Source organism: Apus apus, chromosome 1 (assembly GCF_020740795.1).
Source record: "Apus apus isolate bApuApu2 chromosome 1, bApuApu2.pri.cur, whole genome shotgun sequence".
NCBI lineage: Eukaryota > Metazoa > Chordata > Aves > Apodiformes > Apodidae > Apus > Apus apus.
The window spans coordinates 53,122,376-53,146,560 of record NC_067282.1 but is presented as its reverse complement, the minus strand read 5'-3'; the positions used below and the strand labels follow the sequence as shown (position 1 = coordinate 53,146,560).

Sequence of the window (24,185 nt, the reverse complement as noted above, 5' to 3'; positions counted from 1 at the left end):
GCAGCCACACAGCAAGCAGTACTAGATAATGGAGTTGCTTGTAACTGTGAAGAAATGATGGATAAACCAGTGATTTAGAGTTATCAGTTAGTTCTTGTAAAACACAAGAACTCTGAACTTCCACTTTGGCACTCCACCTGGGAATGAGGAGTAAGATCTCAAACAGAAAACTCCAATTAGCTCTGACGCTTTTGTGGCTCCATTACCTATATCACCTGTGCACCAGCCATTTTTAACAGAATTGCTTCCAAACCACCTCAGCCATGCAGGGCAACTCTACATTGACAGTTTAAGTGCAGAGACATCAGAGGTCCATGACATTATTTCAACTTTTAAATTTCTTCTTACAACTTCAACAGGAATTGGAATTGCTTAGCTCTACACAGCATCAAATTCCTCCCTTGAAAAAAATGACCTGGCAGTAAGCATTTCTCCTACAGTTGGTATGAAACCTGAACTAGTTATACACTTTAATAAGGCTTCCAAAGACTGCAGCCCCTCTGGAGAACTCATACTACATCTCAATATTTTTTAATAAACCTAGATGTTAATAGGTTCAGTCAAAAGCTCTCATTTGAATGAGTTTCTGAATGAGGAGACATAGGTAAATTAAGTTAAAAAGGCAAGCTGTTTTGAGGAGTATGGAAACATACACAGTACATGAAATAATATAGCTAATCTAAATAATGTCCTTTTGAAACCTGCAGACATCGTAGTACCCATACAAAATTCACCCTCCTAGTATATAACACTAAAGCGTTGTATCCTCCGCTTCCTCAGGAGATGAAGCTGTTCCCTGTGCATGTTTTCACATCCTACACACTGCTATGTACATACGTTCAAGTTCCCTACCATACACATTTAAAATTTAACAAAAAAAGGCATTAGGAATCAGAGACACGTCTCCAGGTGCAGAAAGAGACTACAAAAACATTAATTTACAGTTCCCATACTAAGACTTGGCATGTAGAATATCAATTCAGAAACAGAAGTTTCATTAGTAGCATTACATTGTGAGTTTTCATTCATCCCTTTATTGTTTTTACCCAGTCTTTCAAGTAAATATTCATTCTTCCTATCTCACTTTGCTACTTTTCTCTGTCCTGGCCAGCAAGAGACATAGATAATTTCTTTTTTCCCATTCCATTACTCTGTTACGAAAATGAAACACAAGAGAGATGAACACAGAGTACCACAAAGGTGGACTAGTTCTTTATAAAGCAGGTCATTAGGACTCAGGAGCTCTTTGTAAAAGAGGACTTCAGCTTGTGGGAAGACTGAAAACAAAAACTAATAGTGAAAAATCAGATTGGAAAAATGTAATTAAAAATAATTATATTGTAGAGATCACAAAAAGAGTTGAAATGATACAGTGGAGAAATAATGCAACAAAACAAAGTTTCTGACCATAAAGGAAGGACCTGCTTAATGAGTAAGTTCCCTCATATATGTATTTACTCAGAGAAATATGACTTTTTATGATAGTGCAGTGTGAAATTCAGACCTTAAATGAAGCTTTTGAAATGCACTGAAAATACACACACCTTTAACATGCACTTTCTGCATATCTGTCTATCTCTCTGTGCCTTCCTCTTGTCATTTTATTCCCTCTCCTTTCCATTTCTTCACCTCTGAAGTCACAGCTCTACCTGTGCAAACCTTTGTCCTTTGCATTGCCTATACGAACAGGGTCCCCTAGAAGCTGCAACTTGGCAAGCCATGCAAAACAACTCTCTCCCAAATGCAGGTGAAGAGTGGCATCTGTCATCCCTCAGCAAAAGAGCACCAACACATGCCTTAGTCAGGTCCATTCCAACACCACTGCCAAAGGGGCTTGGAGAATTCTCCTGCAAATAACCTTCTCTTGAGATAAGCAAAGCTCTCCCAGGGTCACAAATCCAAGGAACCTCTCAGAACCGACAGCAACAGAATCTTAGGGCCTGTATTTCAGGTGCATTCAAGGCTGGGGCAAGTAACATCAAGCTAATACTAAGAGGCAGCCATCGATCCTTACTCTGTAACCTCAAATTCTAAGTACGCCAGAGATTTAATTTAAAAAAAAGAAAAAAGTCATGCAGCTACTAACCTTGTCAGTTCCTCCTGCAGCTGAGCATGGTCAGGCGGGAAAAATTTTACCACAAATTTTACAACAACATGCTTCGGTCCTAGGGGAAATGTCAAAGAGGTTAGTGATCATCAATAACATTCTGGCCAAACTTTATTATGTAGATGATGTACAAGGACTGACAGAATCTGCAGTGCATACTTACATGCTAATCTTCTGTCCTCTGTTAGTATTTGGGTTATTTAGAGATTGCTGAATAGAATTTACACACAATAAAAGAGAAGAGTAACTTGGTGAAGGGATACTCTGCCAAAGGCAAGCCTGTTTTTAGTAATTACACCAGGTGATCCAATAAAATATATTATGTGTCTATTTCCTTGCTTTAAAGATCAGGGAGCTGAAATACACTCTATTTTTAAAATTTACTAGCAAATTACTATTTCTGTTTTAACAGCAACACAGCTGCTCTGACTCTTACAAGTATGACCATCAACAAAAGGAGCAATGCATCTCTCTCTAATGAGAGGGAGAGGTGCCAGAGCATAAACTCAAGACTCAGAGAGGCACCTAGGAAAAATGAATCTAAATGGCAAAGAACTGAAGAACTTTGCTAATATTTGACAGAGAAACAAAATCACCAAAACCTTTCCTGTTCACCTCTACTCCTTCCAGAGCTAATAGCTATTTACAAACTCCTTTTATCTCCCGTCATCCACCATAACTTTCCCTGATGCCCCTAATTCAACTATTTCCTCCTTTTCTTGTTCTTTTTCTTTTATCCTGGTAACAGTTATCATTTGGCAATGAGCTTCCTTTAATCCTTCTTTTACTACATGCTTCATTTCCTCTACAAAACTGTTTCCTCCATTGCCACCACTGCCTTTTCTAGTGAACAACTAGACTGTCTCCTACTGGGTCAGCCCCTTCATATGCTCATGTGACATAATTTCAGAGCATGCACAGTACATCTTTTAAGAACAGAAATAAAAAGCAATCCAAATAAAGTTCAGTGAAGAAAGGTGAGAAGATAAAGATTCCAATTGAGAGAGTCCTCATTTATTCAAGCACTCTCAGATTGACAAAATAAATGACAGCAAGCAAGTACTTACTTCTGATCTGTTTCATAACAGGCTTCAAAAGATCAAGCCACACCTGAAAACAAAAGAAAGTGGTGTTATAACCTCTGAATAAACCATTGCTCATAAAGAAGCTTTTTTCATTGTGCTATTTAGGCTTTAATTTACTTATTTATTTTTTCCAGTGTGGTCATCATGGTCTCCCTAATTATATGTAGTGGATTTTCTACTCAAAACTCTGGAATATGCTGAGGAAAAAGCACTGTTAATGAGCTGTCACCATGGCACAGCTTTTGAAGCAGTACAGATAAAGAGAGCTGGGGAACAGTGACAAAATCTCTCAGTTGCCTCAGATACCCACAAGCACAGCACGTTTGTTCAGGAACCATTCATTTTGTGGAAAGAAAAAATGAAATAAGGAGTTCAGAAAAAGACAGTCCTATGCTGTCACTGTGGTCCTCTTGTGTAATATTTTCTCTTTTATATAGACCTGGGAAGTTCAGGCCTAAGCTTTTTTAATTAGGGATAGCGTAACTTCTGCATATAGTTTCCTTTAATCTGTTTTTAAACAACCCATTTTTCAGCACAGCTTGTGGGTCTTTCTTTTGGCTTTTAAAAGAGAAGCAATGTGTGAAAATACAGTTTTCAAAACCTAAATCTCCCTTCTGCAGTCTCAGTCAGAAGGGCCTGGGCAAAATGTTATGGGAAGTCAAGGGACAATCATGCAAAAGGTAAAAGTCAAACGACTTGCAAGTCCTGGAGAAGTGCAACACCTCACAGTCCTCAGTTGGTAATAAACTATGCCCAAGATTTGTATTTTGTTATCTCACTAAAATACATGGAACCTCCCTTGGAGACGTCCGGAATTTGTGAAGGAACATCCTACAACCATCACAAAAGATTAAAGTCATTAAAAAGCCAAATCACCCCAGTCTTAGTGTGGAAAAACAAATAATGTATTGAAATTAATACACCTTCGACCTTTAATAATTGTAGATTATGCAGAGACTGAAACACATTCAGAATATCAATTTTAGAAAATCACCTGAGAAGCCAGACAGGAACAGGCCTTTACTGCTGCTGTAACTGCTCTTATGCCGTTTGCTATTTTCACCATTACTAACACGAGTGCTTCCAAATAGCAAAGATCTCACATTTCTGCCCCTTCACACTCATTATTGTTTCTCAGTGGAATTTTTTTTTTTGTTTCTCAGCCTATGAAAGTCTTTGTTTTCCGAAGGGCTAAAGAAACTTGGTCATCCAAGAATAGGAATACAGTGTTTATCACACATTAAACTGGTTCTGACACTTATTGGCATTTCAGTAACTTAAAACTGTTTTGTTTCAGAGTTGGCATGTACATAATCTGCAATAAATGTCATGGACTGCACCAAGTTCAGTGGGAAAAAAAATAATCTTGAATATGAAACAGCCAATTTATAAAAATATGAGAGTAATGTGCTTTATTTGATACACATACACAAAATCTTCTCTCTCTCTCCAGAGGGAGTTTAGATAGAGCATGAGCACAAAAGTGTGTACTTTATTTTACCATTTTCCCAAACATTCTACAAGCAAGTTACAACAACATCCTTGACCAGACTGCTGGATACTAGAAATGTGTGCACTGAACTTGTATAGGGAGCAAGGTGGGGCAAAGTGAAGACCTCACCACTGTCACCAAACCCAAGCAAAAAACTCATGCATCATACAACCAAAGAGGGGCCCTTTCCCCAGATTACCTCCCTGGTAATGAAATGGTGATCCAGGAGACACAGATGATGACAAGGCTGCAAATGGAAAAATTCAGCTGGCTTTAGTTATAGGCACCCTCTGGGTTGTGCTGGTGTTTTCTCCAAATCCGGTTATACAGGAGACCCAGGTACATCTACCCATCCTCTGCTGAAGACACAGTGCTATCACATGGGCCAGCACGATCCCTGTGAACTTCTGTCATCAGCCACGATGACATGGCTCTGTCACAGCAGAGAGCTGGTGGACCCAGCAGCATGACCTGAGCTTGTGGGGAGGTAATGAAAGGAGAAATTCTAAACAAAAGGATTCACTACCCAGGAGCAAATATTGCTGCCTCTCAGCCTCACCCCATGTCTGAGAGCTGTGGGTGGGGGAAGAAATAGGATTTATTTCAGTAGTACCCAGTTCCCAAGGAATAGCCTCTCCTCTGTCAACATTAATGTTCAAGGCCAGGGTGGATGGGGCTCTGAGCAATCTGGTCTAAGTGGGAGGTGTCCTTGCCAATGCAGGGGGTTGGATCTAGATGATCTTTAAGGTCCCTTCCAAACCCAATCCATTCTATGATTCCATGAACTGCCACACTGTTTCTAAACTTAGCCAATCTGAGACTGTTTTATAAACTGGAAATGAAAAATTATGTGAGGATTCAATTAAGATTCATGTTTTCAATTTTATCCAGAACTACAAAGGCTAGATTACTTATTTTTTAAGCCAAGTCTGGCATTCCGTCACAGTGACCAGGTTTCAGCAGCTGGAAAATTGGGGAAGACATCAAGTGTGATGAAACCCACTGAAAATTCAGGCTTGGCAACAGTGCCTTGTTTCTCTTTGTCCCAGTGAGAAGTGCAGCCCTCACACCCTCCATGTCCATCTCCCACGCAGACCTTGTCTGCTACCAGCATGGCTTGAACCTACACAGCTGCCACACATCTTGACATATAACTGTCAATATGTCAGATATGAGATCTGGAGCCTTGCATGCTGAAACAAACACAGCTGAACTGTGAGTATATAATTTCACATACACATTGTTACATCCCAACAAATATGCTCCAAATATTTATTTTTCCTTTTTACATTGTACTCTTCACTGGAAAAGCAACTAATTCTCTTCAGATGACATGAAGGTAAAAAATGCATGTGTGTTTTATTTCTCAAACACACCATTAACTGTAATGGTTTTTATTTGAACAATGTTTGAGCTCTACATTAAGGCCATTATGAAGCTCTGAAAGTTTTAAATCCCACAGCAACATTCACCTCAACTGCATCACATAAACTGCTTACTGTAATTTAAGTGTAAATAAAACTCTCAGAGTGCTGCTCCACATTGAAACTACAACTCACATTCAAATGTTCTGCTTCAGAGTTTCTGTGAGTTGCTTTTAGGTGGTTGAAGGCATTACTTCCAGCAGGGAAGTAACCATTCTTGGGGCACAGATGACTAGATGTGAGCAAGATTTGGGGATCTCCCATTTCTTCAGAAACAAAGATTGGAACATCCAGCAGGAACATGGACTGGCACTCTCATATACTTGGCTAGCATTTCCTTTAGTAAGAGTAGGGTCCATGTGAGTTACCATGCCCAATGCATGAAAGCATTTTCCTTCTGGTCAAACTGGAGACAGCCTTAGGGAGTTTTCTGCACCTTCCTCTTCATCACACCCCTGGCTCCCTCACTGTGATCATCTGGACATTATTTCCAGACAGTCAATTCCTGCCACTGTGAGGGCCTCAGGCACTGGGCAGCACCTCAATCTCTCCTGTGTTCTGCCTCAAGCAAATAAACGATTTTGTTTTCACAAGACTGAAAACTCTTAGTTGACTTTAGGTCTCTAAGCAAAACACAGAGGGTCATCTATTGAAACTTAATGACCTGTGAAGTAGAGAAGGTCTATCAAATGACCTTTCTCTATTTTCTAGAAAACTAAAAAGCAACTGTATATACACAAGACATTAGGATTTGTTTCAGTTTTACATACATACATAAGGAATGTCATTATTAACATGGCTACATGGACCATATGTTGTAATAGTACTGTACAGTTACATGGTTTTGAAGAGTTAATGTTAAGCTCTCAAGTTATCTAAAGCATTAGCAAGGGTATCTGGCAGAATACAAAACCTTCTAGTAAACTATGTTTCATGTAAATCCAAGAGAAAACCATAAAGCAAATAACTTTTAAAGATCTATGTCCAGTTCTAAAAATTTCCTCTTTAATTATAGTTAGCCTAAAACATCATGACTGCCAATGTTCGGTTTTAATGTCTATGTAAGCCTGCACTAAGCCATGATAACAGATTACTGCAGCAGTAGGTAAATTCTCTTTTGTTTCTTTTTGCAAAGAAATACTGCTCCTTACAGAAATTGTATGTATATGGACAGAAGAAAGATTTTTTTATTTCCTAAGAATTCTATACTGAAAGAGTGGTTAGGCACTGGAACAGCCTGCTCAGGGTGGTGGTTGAGTCACCACCCCTGGAGGTATTCAAGATAGGTGTAGATGCGGCACTTCGGGGCATGCTCAGAGGTTGTGGGGTTTTTTGTGGGTGTTTTTTGGTGGTTTGTTATGTGTTGTTTTGTTTGGGTTTGTTTTTTTTCTTTTTCTTTTTGTTGTTGTTGTTGATGGTTTTTCTTGGTGATCTCAGAGCTCATTTTCAATCATGACAATTCTGTGATTCTATAAAGTCATCTCCTTTAAGCCAGATTACTGGAGCAGAATTCACAGACAAGGCAAGAAATCCTGTAAACACCAGAATATACTGGTCAAACAATCCAGATAACTAGCACATATGCCAGTATGTCACACAGTAAGTCTAAAGTAAAAAAAAAACAACTTCAGAAAGAAAGACATTAGAGACTGAGAAGTTATTAGCCTTTGGCTTTCTCTGCTACATGATACTGTTTCCACCCTAGAAGTATTAGCACAATGCCTGAATGTTGCTGGCAGCTGTTCTCAGAGTCCGAAGTGTCAGGATCAGGGAGGGCACCTACCCTTGCCACACCTCTCCCCAGAAAGGATTTTCTTCAATTTGGGTTTTTTGGGGTTTTCTCTTCTTTTTATTAACCTTGTTACATTTTTCTATCTGTTTTCTTGCCCCACAATGTTTTCATGGAACTGTGTCACAGTCATTGCAACTTCTCCATCTGTTGAGAAAGATTCTTTCCTCACTCCAAATTAATCAAGACTGTAAAATCACAGTTGATTTTACCCTGCAACAGTCCAGCCTTTGGCTTCTCTACTGCAACTGATAAAGACAAAATGCTTTTCCAAGTTGTGTCTGAATTGGCTGTTACTTTCAATACAGATGAAATCTGACAGGAGTAATCAGGTTTTAAAAACATTTCTTCAACTCCAGCAGGCAAGAACATATTTTTTTAAAAGTCCTTTTTCCATTTAGAGATTGATGATTCAACCTACCTTTTAAGTAGGAGCAGAAGGACATAATAGAGTGTGTTTGCAGTTTAAAACCAGCTGAAAATTCATCCTTATACATACCATCATCTTTTTATGATCTGGAAATTCAAGGCCAAAATAGTCGCCTTCAACAAGGTTCAGGTGGTTGCAAACAGCTTCATGCAAAACTTTCCCTGGAGCTCTTTGCTGTAAGAAGAAAACAAAGCCTAGGGTTACAAAGATGCTTTTAATTACTGACAGAAAATTACTATGGTAAGAAATTGTCCAAGAAAAAACACTGTCAAAACAGTTTACAAAATCAGTGGATATTCCAACCATAGCCACAGGGCAGTTGATGATAATCATGCTAGTTTTAAAGCTATGGAAAATATCCATCCATCCCTGGATGGCAGCTCAGAATTCATCTTTACTGCATTTTTGAGGAAAAAAAATAATAAATAAATATAAGAGATAGAAGAGGGGGACTTGGGATCTAGTTTTTTATGTCTGTCAGGTAAATGGGCAATGCACTAAGGTGTCAGTCTCCAAGCCATATTGCTACTGTGAATTTCAGAGGACAGCCACTTCATCCCATGGGCCCTTCAAGTCATGTCAGGTGGTGCTACATACACCTGAGCACAACATACTGAAACTAAAATGTTCACTGAGACCTGTCATACAAAATCCAAGGGTTTGAGTGCTTGCTGGACACCACTTGACAGGCAACAGGCTCAAGCCCTGACTTCATCCCAAACCTCCTGCTGTGAGGCACCAAGGCTGGTCAAGGCCCATCTGTGCTACCCCTAATAGATCTGTCAAGTAATTCAGAGCAGTCAAGAGCAAGTATTTCCTTCCACAGATTGAAACTTTTCCCTCTATAAAAACCAGATGTTCCAGCTCTATATTAGCTCCCAGAGCAACCACTTTGCTGATTGCAAAGACTCTTCTTAACACACCAGTTAAATCCACACCTGCAGCAAATACTGTAAATTACAGCTCACCAGCAAGTCTTCAGCAAAAAAACACTGTTTCTGTACAAAAAGGCCAATCACTAAAATAAAATATTTTTGTTCCTTGGACAAATGCACCTATTTTAGCTCAAGAGGCCCTGAAACACAGATCTCCACTCTCTTCAGAACAAATAATCACCCATTAAACTACATGAACTCCATCCACCATTATGAGACCCAACATGCCCCAGACAAGTGCTCTTGCACTCAACCTACGGATTGGCTCTTTCCCTGTCTGCCCAGTAAATAATTACTAGAGCAAAATAAACCCATAGAATCAGAGTGAAGAACAGGAAACCATTGGAGGCTGGCAGTCTGGCCAACCTGGCTCAAATCTGCGCCTGAGCCTGGGTCCAAGATCTCCAGGCAGTGCCCGTACCAACACACTACCTGTGAGTGGGCTGTCGCCCAGTCCCATCTCCTCCCAGATGTATCACTGTGGAGCCTAGTCTCTGTTTCACTGAGATATCAAAAAACAAATTCCCTAATTCCCTTTTTTTTTTCCACCCAGGGCAATACCTGGTTTCCAGCTACAAGCCGAAGTACAGAGCATCTTTCCAAAGGCAGTTTATCTAACCTCGTCTAATATTAATTGTGAAAAGTAAGTAACCAGTAAAGAGGGTTTCACCAGAGAAATGAAAGGAATGACATTTTTGTAGGGAAGGCACAGGATGTATGTGCCACCACAGCGGCGCTGTGACGCCAGTGATGCAGGACACAGTGATTGAACCAACCCTTTAATACTGGTGGCTTCGAAGGGAAAAGCCAAGCTCACCTCCCCAGGAACTTGCTGAGCAGGTTTTTGCCCAACATACTCCCAGTGACCCTAACAGACCTATGCCACCAGGAAACAATGCAGCAAGAGGCAGAAGATATTTGCTTTCATCCACGTGCACAACCAGAAAAACGGCAATGTGCCTGTGCATATGTATGTTTTTATCTTACTAACGAACCTGATGAAGCCTTGTGTGACAAAGACCAAATTTCATCATTCCGCCTGGGAAAAAAGAGGTGCTTGTGGGAGCATGGAGATTTTTTACTAATGGGAAAAGTAGACAAAGAGCCAATCTGTGCCTTCATGCCACCCAAGGTCAGCTGAGGAGAACAAGTTTGTCTGATCTCAGACCACGAATAAAAGCAGCTGAATAAAACCTGGTGAGTTGTTTCCATAAAGTTGTTTTCTGATATGTGTTTAGACAATGGAACAGCAACCTTATAGCATTTATGTCACTTGCCATTTTCTCTGGAGTGTGCCTTGGTAACATTAAATCCTTCTTACTGAAGTATTTGTAAATAAGACTATTATTCTAAACTCATCTTAGCTTTGATCAGTCTACCTCAAAATAAAATCTGACAGTTTATTCAAGGGAAACACTGTGGTTATAAAACCTGCTGAGATTTAGAGCCTGCTGACAGTCTGGTCTTGCAGGACCAGAAGGAGACGTACAACATCCACACAAGCAGGAACTCTCTGGTCTCACAGAGATGTTGATTCAGTGCAGTTCCATGACACCTCTACTAAAAAATTTAAACACAATAAATTAAAATCTCAGTCCACTGGGTATGGAAGCAAACCAGCAGTCACACAGGTCACAGCAAACACGAGCTGACAGAGGAAGCATTCAGGAATGAGTGCACCACACCGATGACATCATCTGTAGCCAACAGCCATGTCTGACTTGAATGTGGTTACAAGGCCTATGGGACAACACAAGTTTTCCCCTGAACTTGGAAGGCATTTTCCAACTGTCAAGCACAGCCCTGCTGCCATGCCTCAGACAGCAAGCACAAGGCAAGCTTCATCTCCTCCCGTCCCACAGCCCTGCGGCTGCAGCCACGTCCCACAAGCTATGGCTTGGCTGCTTTCCCTGCTCCACACCAGCATGAGCTTGCCCCATGGGGCCCCCCCCCAAAACAGCTACACATGCATGTAAGGTTGCAGGGTGGGAAAAGGCTGCACTACAGCTCTAGGAGGGTTTTCTCCCTGTCACAGCGAGTAAGCACAGGTTATTTCCCATGACATGACCATCACAAAACAATCATATACTGGGATGAGAGAAGGTCACCAGTGTGGCCAAAGATGGAGGACATGGGAAAGGAGAGCCAGGACACGTATCTCCAGCTCTCCTCAAGCATCACTGAATGAGATCTTGCACCAGGGAGAGAAAAAAGCTGACTGGAAGGCAAAGATCAAAGAAGAAGGACAAGGCATGCCAGTGGGACATCAACATGGAAGCTGCCACAATGAAGGCTGGTGGCAAGACTATCCTTCCAGACCATTCACTACCACAGATGCCATGCTGTAAGGTAGTGAGGGAAAGGAAACAGGAGGGTACACTGTACTGGTGGAATACAACCAGGTCACATGCAACATCAGGAGCTGAAACGCTGCTGCAGCAGGGAGCAGTCCCTTGCTCCTCTTTGTCAACAGCCAGATTCTTGTATGATCAATGAAGAAATACTGCAGCTCCAGAGGGCAATTCTTCCTACTCCAAAACAGCCATCTGAGCACATTAGCAATTAACTTTTTCTTAGCAATACAGTTGTACTATTAGACTCTTGATGACAAGGAACCAAGACACCGCTGTTACAGGGCTCATTTTAGACAAGGTGAATCCCAGTCACACTGAGAGTTTGGAATTATTGTTATTCTCTTGAGGTGGTATTTAGTTACTCTAAGGTAACATAATAAATTTATTGGAGTGAAAACAAGCTCACTGATTTCCAGCTACACATCCTTATTGCTTAATTTTGAACTGGCCTTTCATTTAGCTCTGTGAAATAACATTTTAAAAGTCACTTTACATTTTCGGGAACATCAGGCTACTAAGTTCTGAAGTATGAATTATGTGTATCACCACATTTAGCTGCAAGCTATGAAGGTACCCAGTCAAAGCAGCCTGTTTTACGCATCTAGTATTTGTTATCTGCTCATTAATTCAGTCCTACTCTATTCACCGTCCCTTTACTTCCACCAAAATCCGTAACAATGCCTACAGAATCATCAAGGTTGGAAAAAACCTTCAAGATCATTGAGTCCAATAATAATCCAACTACCACAACCACTAAACTATATCCTGAAGCCCCACATCTAAGTGCTTCTGGAACACCCCCGGGAATGGCAACTGCACCACCTCCCTGGGCAGCCCGTTCCAATGCTTCACTATCCTTTTTTGTGAAGAAATTTTTCCTAATATCCAACCTAAACCTCCCCCGGCACAACTTAAACCCATTTCCTCTTGTCTTATCACTAGTTACGTGGGAGAAGAGACCAACACTGGCTTCCCTACAATCTCCCTTCAGGTAGTTGTAGAGAGCAGTAAGATCTCCCCTGAGCCTTCTCTTCTTCAGACTAAACAACCCCAGTTCCGTCAGCCTCTCCTCATATGACATGCCCTCCAAATCCCTCACCAGCCTCGCTGCTCTTCTCTGGACATGCTGCAGGAACTCAATGTCTTTCTTATACTGTATTGCTTATGATCTTCCAGTGATGGATAATTTAATAGGTTCACCAACTCTTTAATATTCTAGTGATTGCCAATAATGTAAAAAAATTTCCCTCTGTGTACTTGCTTAGACCATTATTTTGCACAGACTGCAATACAGTTTTGGTTTTTTTTGTTGTTGTTGATTGTGGTGTTTTTTTGGTTGGTTGGGTTTTTAGTTGTTGTTGGTTTTTAAGTGCATAGCAATGTCTGGAAGATGTCCAGGACTTTAAAAGAAGTGGGTTTGCACTCACTCGCCCACCCCACAGTTAATTATTTCACTAACTGTCTACCAAAGAAAAAGTGCCTGTTTAGGATAAAATAGTGATTTCAGCATTTTCTATCTGCCTAGCTAAGTAATCTCAGATTGAACAGATTTTTAATTGAAAGGGTTTTGTTCGTTTGTTTGCTTTTACAGCACTAAGCGGTAATACCAGGTTTTAAAAAAAACAACAAACAAACCACAACACACCCACAAAACCCCAGAACAAAACTAATAAAATAAGCACTGTCTTTGGCACATCTGAAAAATGTAAGTCACATTAGTGTTTTGGTCAAAGTAAAATAGCTTTACATGGCAGCACAGATATACTCTGTTTTCTTTACTTCCTAACAACTACTACAAATGAATCAGATAAAAAGTTATTGTTTTTTCTTAATTACACTTGCTTGTGCATTAGTAACATCTGACTATTTTATGCTCATCTAAAAGAAAAAGGTCCTCATTCACATCTGCCACAATAGAAAGGCAGACATTTCTTCCACTAATCATAGAATCATAGGGGTTGGAAGGGACCTCGAAAGATCATCTAGTCCAACCCCCCTGCCAGAGCAGGGTCACCTAGAGCACATCACACAGGAACATGTCCAGGCTCGTTTGGAATGTCTCCAGTGAAGGAGACTCCACAACCTCCCTGGGCAGCCTGATCCAGGGCTCTGTCACTCTCACAGTAAAGAAGTTTTTTCTGATATTCACCTTAAACCTCCTATGCTCCAATTTGTATCCATTACTCCTTGTCCTATCACTGGTCATCACTGAAAAAAGCTTAACTCCATCTTCTTGACACTCACCCTTTACGTATTTGTAAACATTGATGAGGTCACCCCTCAGTCTCCTTTTCTCCAAACTAAAGAGACCCAGCTCTCTCAGCCTTTCCTAATGCCATGTCCCTGTCAAATATTGAGGGCTCAAAAAAGAAATGTGACAATTTGGTAAAGCTAAATGTTTCATTAATACTTAAATATTACATTGTATGAAGTTTTAAATACAAAGCTTAAAATTGTATTTGAACTTTTGCGGGATACCACCCTGAAAACCCCTTGTACTTCAGGTCAGTCTGATGACCAGATTAATTTTATACTCCAGCTTAACAACTGCATTGAAATGATAGCAAAAACTTCACCAGCATTTTCATATGTCTGAAGTCATATCCAGTCATAACCAAAATAAAAAATAAAAACCTCACATTCTTAACAGCATGAATTTTGTCAGTTACTCAAAGCTGTTAAAAATTATGTATCTACAGCTCTGAAAGGGAAAAAAAAAAAAACTAACCAGCAAATGGGTATAAAAATAACCTCAAAGATGAGATTGAAAAACAGGGTTCTTAAACAAGTAACCCTGCCAGAAATCTATACTTCAAAGGAGTCTTGAAAACTACCCACAGGAGAACAATTCTATCAGCATCCAAACTCAAATTTTTGTATTTTAAACAATTCTCCTTTCTGGCATAAAATGAAATATATAACTCCTATTTAGCAAAAGTCTGTTGCTTGAAGGGTGGGACTAAAAGCAATAAGCACTGGTCTAAGTGTTGTTGCCTCTGTCCTTATTTTCCTCTCCTCGCTTTCAAAGTGTGGGTGTTAATCCTATAGGAAGGATTAGATGACTATAAAAATAGCTTTAGACCGTAAAGATGGCTCTTACACCTGGGCTTACTAGTTGTTACTTTGCTGTTCAGCTTTGGCTGAGTAGTTAGGAAGCACTGGAAGAAGTGTGATTTGTCACCCCTGCATACCAGGTCAAAGCGAAGTGACACCTTTAAACAGAGCAGCCACCCACTCCCACCACTACTCCTAAGCATGCAGATCCCCACTCTACACCTCCAGCCACCAGGTACACACCCCATTTGGAGAGAGGGTGCAGAAGAGGCACATTTTCATGATAACCTAAAGGCACTTCATTCCTTTTAAGATATTTTCCATTTGAATACAGTTGAAGGCTGCACTCCTGGCACACATCCCACATGCTTTTGCACAGACTGTGCACATATCATCAAAGGCAGGACTGAGGCCAAATGCAGTAACAGAATAAGTCTCTTATACTGCCTTAAAAGCAGGCAATTGATCATCTGCTGTGTGTGTACAATAAGACTATTTAGTGCTTCTTTCTTTCAAGGCTTGAGTGGACTGATCTCCCACTTTACACTCACCACATAAGCTATATTCCCTTTAATGCTAGCACTTGCCTTTCCTAGTTTCTGATTCAAAGTTTTAGCAGCACCAGATTTTGCTGGTGCTGGGGTCTTTATTTTAAACAGTATGATTTTAAGATACTGTAAGATGGCTTTTTACTCCAGGTGTTTACCAATTACCAAGGCAAAAACACAAGAAGGATTCTAATAACCATCTCATGCACTTGCTTTTCTCCAAAAGAAACTTGCAGTTTTCGACATTTGAGCATACAGATTTGTTATTGTAACCATGCTCTTGGATTTCTGATCACAAGAAACTGTCCTACATAAAAATATTTTCTAAAATAGGCAAAAGCAGAAGGATTGCTCTAACTAGACTTTAAAACCTATTTCAATGCCCACAATCAACTTCACTAGGAAGCGCCAACAGTAAAATTCAGGTGAAAATTAATACTTGTCAGGAAAACAAATAACTAAATAATCCTCTTTGATAGTTAAATAGTGTGGAAGGAAAAAGAAAAATATTCTTTAGGAAAGCTTGTGTAAAGTAGTACGATGAGGCAATTTTCAGTAGTGCTTGGTTAAACTTTTTCTTACAGCAGAGTCAGACTAAAACATAATTCAGCTACAGTAAATACTCAGGTAACTATATCTCCGTAACTACAGTACAGTTAGGCCACTGACATTGGAGGCTCTGCTCGGTCTCTTTTCACTTGCCTCATAAAATCATAGCTTTATAACTTAATGGGCAAATACCACCCACACTGTATTATATGTGCCATTTCAATATGCAAGTAAGGAAATAAAAAAGGAAAAGAGATGGGCTGGGCACCTTCAGAGCTGAGCCCATCATACCACAGACCAACCTGTCATCTTCAGGTGTAACAACCCAACCATTTGATTTGTTTGCAGTTCTTACAAAGGCAAACTGACACTAATACTCATTTTATTTCTCACCTTTAAATTACTCTAATTTCTACTTGACAAGCAGTTTGTTACTGCAGAGGCAGCAGCAACCACCACAAAGCTAGTGGAGCCCTCTGTAAAGAAGAAAGGGGAAGAAATAGACTCTTGTAGCCCAGAGAATTTCCTCCTTGGGTAGCATTAGGGACAAAATCGCACAGGAGAATTTACTTCACACATCCATCCCATGGTCATCAATGCTGACAAAAATTTCAAACTTCTCATCAGCTAAACAACACGAACCTTATAGACCAAAAATCAGTCATTTGGTTAATGTAGTCTAAGTACACATTTGCGTATTGCAAAATACTATTGATGGTGAAAAGCATTAACAAAACACTTCATGATTAGTTTCCCAGTTCACTAGGAACATAGCTGTATTTAAAGCATTTTAACTAGCTGACATCTAACTCTTAGAAAGTATAGCTGACTTTGTCTTCTCTGTACTGATTTAAAAAAATACGTTTGACATATGTGCACTTAAAAATCATTTTATCAACTTAAAATGATGCTTTGATTCCCTCTGCTAATGAATTCAGCTGAAAAACTTCATTGTTGTCTGCCTAACAATCCTCTGAGAAATTGTTCCCATGAGGACATCCCTTCACACGAAATGCGAATGCTGATCTCAGTAACTCCCAAAAACATCAAATTGTAACAACAGGTCTCTGCACAAGCTAATTAATCCTCCTGAAAAAGACCCAAACCTTGTTTCTTGCAGTACAACCCTTACTGCTAACTTCCTTCAGACAGGTGTAAAATATTTGTGGGGAAATTAGTAGTGGCAGAGCAAGTTTTTTAAGTAACTCTTTAAGGCTGCAGAATTTCACACCCCAGTCATTCACATCTTGGGAGACTTCCAGTGGGAGTTTCTTGCCAGAACCCTTGTCACCAAAACAAAGTACTTTCCTTGAACATCATTGCAAACACACAGTGTGGACAAGAAATATGACACGTTAAAAGAACAATGAAAAAATGTACTACTAATATGTCTTCTTACTCCCTAAATTAGCTCTTGCAAATACTGAGTCAACTCTGCTTAATTTTACTAGCAAAACTAGAAAGTGGTTTGTGGCTGTTCTTGTCCTGTTAGCAAGGCAAACATCCTGCAAACACTGCTGGAAGAGACTATTTTCCTTTTGGAAGAGTACTGTCAGCACAATATAGTCCAGCTTCAGAGCTGTGACTCTGACTGGTGATGACTTGCAAGAAGCAGAGCCAGCCTGTCATGAATTTCAGATCTTGGAGTGAATGGCAGGGCAGATGCATTAAACAGTGCCTTCCTCATGACCTGAAATAAATTACTTTGCCAATCAGCACCTAAGAAAAATGGAAGGCAACAATACTTTTGTGCTGCATGGCTTTTCTAAAACTAGGTGGCACACTGAAAAAGCCTCCCTGAAGAGCTGTGTCTTGCTGAGAGGTGTGAGAAGGGGTCACCCCAAAGCCACGACAACTATGACACCAAAACCCTTAGGGGAGACCCAGGGATGCCAGCAGGCACCTCTGACAAAGATGACCTCTGAATTATCTGTGTTTAGTTGACACCCAGGGGGGTGTAAGTGAGCACATGCCCCCGTGTGGCATAAACTGCACCTCCACCAAGATCTTCTGCCCGCAGAGATGTGCCAGATGTCTTGGGGCACAGTGTCCTGCAAGGCAGGGATGCCCACAGCACAAGACTGGCACAAGCACTGCAGACACTGGCTTTGGAAAACACACAAGACTTGTTTTCAGTAACTAAATGGGAGTTTGAAGCAAAGCTGATAGAACCTCATTTTTCAGAATGCTTCCTTTATGGAAAAACTGTTTAACTGAAGCTCAACTCTGGAAGCAAGTACATACCTGTCAAATAAATGTTGATATTACTTTCCCTCCCTGAGAGCAAAAAACTGAATGAGTTTAACCCCCGGCCTCAGTGCTATTTTGCAGCACACTGTGCTCCTTGTTTCTTGGGAAGAGCTGCAACTGAGGCTTAGAATTCACTCATTAAAAATACCTCAGATTGAATTTCATAGCCCACAACTTTTGAAAAGGAATATAATGGCACCATTCAGTGCTCTCAGTGTAATTCAGCAGTGTAGCAGCCAGCAAGTAATTGGGGATGGAACCCCCAATCTCTGGCACATCCCCCTCCTTTTGCCTCCCACTTCTCCACTCCTCTGTGTTTCAAGGCAAAAACCATCCAATGACTTTCTCATGTTTTCTTTTTTTAAAACAATACAAAACATTAAGTAATTTTTGAAAAGAAAATAAAATCATTCTATTATTCAGACCACTTTCTTTTTTGGTGTGTTTTCTTTGCCTGCTCATTTTTCCTCATTTTGTTTAGCCATAAGCAAACACTTTACCAGAATGAAGGAGCAGGCACTTCTAAAGACATCAAATGTGAAAACAGAACCCTTACATGTAGATTGGAAACATGAGAGTATGCTGTGTTATGACTACATGGGAGCTACTAACTACAAATCTAGATTGAGATGCAAAGTGGTTATTTACTATTTTATTTTGATACATTTTAGTTTAGCCATTATTCCAGTAAAATGCTTTGAAGAAAGAAAATAATTTATGTGCAAGAACTGTTAGGCCCATAAAAACAAAAAAATGAGAAATATTCAGGCAAAATATTAAATCCTATCTAAAGCAAAGTCAAATGTAACAGAAAAAGGCTTCTGATGATCCCTGTTCAGCCTTGCATTAGTCTCAACGTGACTATTAACCTGTGCAAGAGCTGATGCTATCCAGGATTGTCTGCATTTCACTTTCCACTTTACTAGGGGAAGAAAAGTACATTTTAACCATGGGACATAGAACTTTTCCTGACCTGAGTGCTAACTTGAAAGGACACCCTTAGATGAAGCATTCAGCCTGTGGCTGCTGCTAACCTATAATGCTCTTGCCTTCAGCCAGGCCACTGCTCCAGCTTGATCTAGTGCTTCTACAGCCACAATACGAGGCGGGGTAAGAAAGGCAACCTTGCATTAAATTTAAAGAATTAAGATTTTCTGTAGGATTTGCTTGGTACGAGCCCATCTTGTAAAATTGGCTAAGGAAAAGCTTGTCTGCAGCATCCTACAGTTACTCTAGATTGGATGTGGAGTAATCCTGTATTTTATCTGTGAAACTGAAACAGAGATAGTCCCGAGTTCATTCCTAACAAGTGAAATTCACAGCCACAGAATGTAAGAAACAAAACCTTAGTTACCTGAAAGGTATAAGTTGTGGGTTGGCTTTTGCCAGTCAAGTTCTCACAGAATCACAGAATTGCTGGAGCTGGAAGGGACAGCTAGAGATCATCTAGTCCAACTCTCACACTGAAGTAGAATAACTTAGAGCACTTTACACAGGACTGTATCCAGGTGGGTTTTGAGTATCTCCAGAGATGGAGACTTCACAACCTCCCTGGGCAGCCTGTTCCAGTGCCCTGTCACCCTCCCTGTAAAGAAGTTTTTCCTCATATTTAAATGGAACTTCCTATGTTACAACTTGTACCCATTGCCCTTGTTCTGACACTGGGAACTATTGAGAAGAGCCTGTCTCCATCTTCCTTGCACCTTCCATCTCAACACACAAGAGTTTCCTGTCTAGTCATACAAGACAAATCACCAACCTGACAGGCTCAAACAGCTTGACAACCTTTTTAGCATGGATGTAGAGGAAATGTATTCAACACTTCTCTAAGCAGCCTCAAAATACCTTAGGACTGAATACACTGTGAGTCTGAACTGTCTTTTAAACATGTACAGAAAGACACAGGAGAAAAAGGGAGAACTGTCTGTACACTTAGAAGATTTACAAGGGAAGGTACAAGCTCTGTCTGTGTTTTGTGCACCACTGTAAAGTACTATCTTTGGTGGGACGCAAACCAGAGTTAAAAGAACAGGGGGTACTGGTGTAGTAGGTGTTAAAGTAATGGCTGCTTCTACCAACAGATTTCAAAGGCACCTTGTAATGATGTAGTCAAGTCACATTTTCAAGGAAAGATTATAAATAATCACCTCCCTTTCTACACAGTTTTTCAGAATGACCCTCAGGAGCTTTTCTGCTCCTTCTTTGCAGCCTGCCTGCAACTTGCAGTGGCTCCTAACATAGCAAACAGTTTGAAAAATCCACACGAGTCATCGCAGGTCTCTGAAAGATGAATCTGGCTCTTCTGCATTGCAAAAGTCAGATGAGCATTAGCAAACAACACTTAACTGTAGCAATCATTGGGGAGAGCAAACAGTGGAGCCATTGTGCAGCAGAGAAACCGTGACTTAGCCATCAGTCACTTTAAAATCCAAAGCTTCCGGGACTGACCCATATGTTGAATCTAGCATTAAATAGCAAAGCAGCATGGACAGGGCAAAGATCTGCTCTTACATTCGTGGCAAATCAGGGGAAGAAGGGATTTGTGCTTGTATCTGCAGGGCAGGGTGAGGTGAAGGGGGAAGAAAGGCCATCAGGCCTCCTAAGCTGCACATGATGTCGCCTGTTAACAGCATGCAGTCTGGGCCAAGGAAAAAGCCCCTCAACCTATCTACAGAGCGCTTCTTTCTAACCACGAGTAGGGTTTTACTCTTACCTACGTTGAACTTGGGACATTCAACTTTCACCTCATTTCCCACCCCTCCTTCTGCATGTGTGTGTGCCGCCTGTGTGTCTGTATGTGAGTGTGCCTCACAGAAATAGGTCTGCCTGCAGTTAACATGCAGCACTTCAGAGGGAAGCAGCTTACACCCTTCTGCTTCACTGCTCATTTAACTACATAAAACGTTAAAGCTAAGGAGATTCCTAAGAGATCTGCTTTCTGTCACTCAGACAGAGGCCTCAAATATCAAAGGAAAGAAACACTGTGTTATTATCACGAGTACATTAATACAGCCTCCGAAACACAACTTTTATGGCTTCTATTTTGTTTCAATGTGCAATACTGCTTTCTCTTATGCTCTGTTCAAAAACATGTGCTGTACAGACTCAGTTATTGTGATTTGAGTTTTGGATAGAATTGTTAAAATAGATCTTTAGGCACAGCAGATTTACAAAGGCAAATGAGCCACTCAACTGTTTTTTCTTAAGGTCAGAGTACTGCAGTGCTGTATTAGATACCACTTTGATATAGATGAGCTTTATCAGCAACAACAGGCTTCGTGGGAAACAAGTATTCTGTGTTCAGGATACGTCAAAGAGAAGTCTTCGGGGATATGATATCAAAAGTCAAACAGTCAGGCTGACACAATGTGACTTTTTTTGACCATGTTTGCAGTATTAGGTTGAACTCCTCTAGAAATACTGTTTTAATTCCTTTAACCTTGAGGATAATGTAACTGGAAAAGGATTTTATCTATTTTTTTTTTCCTTAAGGATGAAAACCAAGTCCTTATGTGCTTAAAGATGGCATGCCTCTAATTTCAAATTTACATTTACAAATACAGTTTATTCAGTATTAATATTCAGGTAATTTGCAAATTCCTGGGATAAGCAAGAGCAAGGCTTTTATTTACCACCTAATAACATAACTGGATGCTACAAGTGATTATTCCCAAGATGTCATTTTAGTATATCAATAAAGATTGCTACGGAACTATCATCTGTCAGGGTTTGAGCAACTTGTCAGGAACAAACTTCTCCATCATCTTCTTTTTATTGTAAAGTTAAATCTACATTAATCCCATCTAACTCTAAGCACTTAATTGAGGTGCGTAGGGCAGAAGAGTAATTTTCCCAGATCCCTGCCTAATAAACAGAAAGGAAATAAGCACTTTCGGAATACCAGTAAGTCAAAGTAAAATCTAAATCATATGGGAGGTGGCCCCTCTTCCTCCACTTTTTTGTAAACTAGAGTAATTACATCAGGCATAAAAGTCTTATTGAAAGACAATGAAAATACATTCTTTACAATATTTGAGCTTAAAAAGCAAAAAATAAGAACTGAGAAACCTTTACAACATGTATAGGCTCAGGTTTATTTAAAACAGAACTTCGGCTCCTACAAGAAGACATTTCAGAAGATGACCGAAATGAAAGCATGGCTCCCAGTTCTTCTTAGATTGAACTTTCAAACTCCCCAACAGAGAGCAAAGGGAGATTAAACCCAACAAATCAATGTGCAAAGAGAACACAGATGGAGACTGAGCCAGTGGAAGGATGGCTGCACCTGTAACAGTCAGAATTCAACACCATCAGCTACTGCTTACCTGAGAGCAACTATCTTCTCCTGTCCAGGCACATAAGCAGAAAAGGCAATGGGCTTCTACAAAGCAGGGAGGGCCTGCCTGCTCAGCGCTGCACTAGTAAGATTGGATGTGCCAAAGCACTGAAAAGGATGACCTTTTTTTTTCTAGGAACAGTTTTAGCAGGACACAGAAAATTTATTATAAACTTCAGGTATTAATAGCCACTCCTGTTAAATGATAATTGTTTAAAAGACTATGAATATCTGCAGATAAAAGCCAGCAGAAAGTTACTTAGAATTTCCCACTGAATATCTATCTGTTAGATTGACTGGCTCACCACAAAGTTGCTCCAGATTTGGGGTTTTTTTCCAAATCGAAAAATACTTCTGTACCTATTATAAGACTTCAAAAATAACCTTCTTCCTTGCCTTGCCTATTTATAAAATGTTTAGATTATCTATGTTCTCACTAACCCTCAAGTGAAGATCTGGGCCAGCATATACACATATTTTAGTCATCCCCACTGAAACACTGTCTTGCTACCAACTTCAGAAATTATCTTTCTTCACCGTAGTTTATTTAGAGAAGTCAGACTACTATGTCAGACTCAGAATAAATCTCCACAGGGAAAGAACTTCTGCGTACGGAAGACCACAATGGCATTGAACCATGGTTACTGCTTGCACAGCTCTGGTAACAGTCTTTCACTAATTTTAATCACAATGTCTCCTCACACTTGACAAAGAACACCGCGTGAATAAACTAGGGAGAGCTGTAACCCTGATTTGGCACCAAAGAGCCACTATTATCAGCTCTTGCTTTTCTACACTGTAAATATTTGGTAATTTGGGGGCTAAAATTACTTAGGACCAAACAGCTTGAGACATCCTGTCTACTCCTGCACCTCAAACAAGGCCTTCGAGAGAACAGCATAGGCTTTGCAAGATGAAAACTATGTGGAGCCACGTGTCACTGGCATCCTGCTGGCTTTTTAATTCTTACCAGCTCATCAACAGTCCATGGCAGGTTCATACAAGCTGAGTGAAGGCAGTGAGTGTTGGAACATGTCCAGAGAAGGGCCACGAAAATGATCCGAGGGCTGGAGCACCTCTCTTATGAGGACAGGCTGAGGGAGTTGGGGTTGTTCAGTCTGAAAAAGAGAAGACTCTGGGGGGACCTCACAGTGGCCTTCCAGGACCTGAAGGCGGCCTGCAGGAAAGCTGGGGAGGTTGTTTTTACAGGGGTTACAGTGAAAGGATGAGGGGTAATGGTTTTAAGCTGAAAGAAGACAGATTTAGGTTAGAGATCAGGCATAAATTCTTCAGTGTAAGGGTGGTGAGATACTGGAACAGGCTGCCCAGAGATGCTGTAGGGGCTCCATCCCTGAAGGTGCTCAAGGGCAGGTTGGATGGGGCTCTGAGCAGCCTGTTCTAGTGGGAGGTGTCCCTGCCCATGCAGGTGAGTTAGAACTTGATGATCTTTGAGGTCCCTTCCAACTAAAAAAATTCTGTGATTCTGCGATTCTGTGAGTGCTGCTTCCCAGTGGGACACTCCTGCAGAGCATATACTGTGGAAGCTGAGGAAGTTGGCCATCACACTCCAGGCAGGCCAAAGACCTGGTGACCAAACAAGGCGCTGCAGTTCCACTTCTAGACAACCAGAGATTGCAATGAGAAAAAAGTCTTCATGACTGTAGTAAAATAGCAGGTCTAAAACAAAGCTGAGGAAGTGCAAAGACTAGCAAATACAGGACTGTCATCACAGGAATTTATATGTCATCACTGGAATTTACATTTCACCACCTTTACTTCTACCAAAAATCTACAAAAGTAACCAGTATGTATTATGGATACTTAGAGCACAG

General features: G+C 40.5%; 1 protein-coding gene across 5 annotated transcripts in view; it reads right to left on the bottom strand.

Annotated features, from left to right (window-relative positions):
* The window catches only part of FARP1 (FERM, ARH/RhoGEF and pleckstrin domain protein 1), a 210,041-nt gene that overhangs the window by 59,879 nt on the left and 125,977 nt on the right, over positions 1–24,185 (bottom strand). For all 5 annotated transcript variants that reach the window (XM_051619982.1, XM_051619945.1, XM_051619954.1 and 2 more), the window contains exons 3-5: positions 8,397–8,501; positions 3,175–3,217; positions 2,087–2,165 (exon numbers count right to left, since the gene is read on the bottom strand). In XM_051619982.1, the coding sequence (XP_051475942.1) occupies positions 2,087–2,165; positions 3,175–3,217; positions 8,397–8,501 (227 nt within the window). The remainder of the gene's footprint in view (positions 1–2,086; positions 2,166–3,174; positions 3,218–8,396; positions 8,502–24,185) is intronic.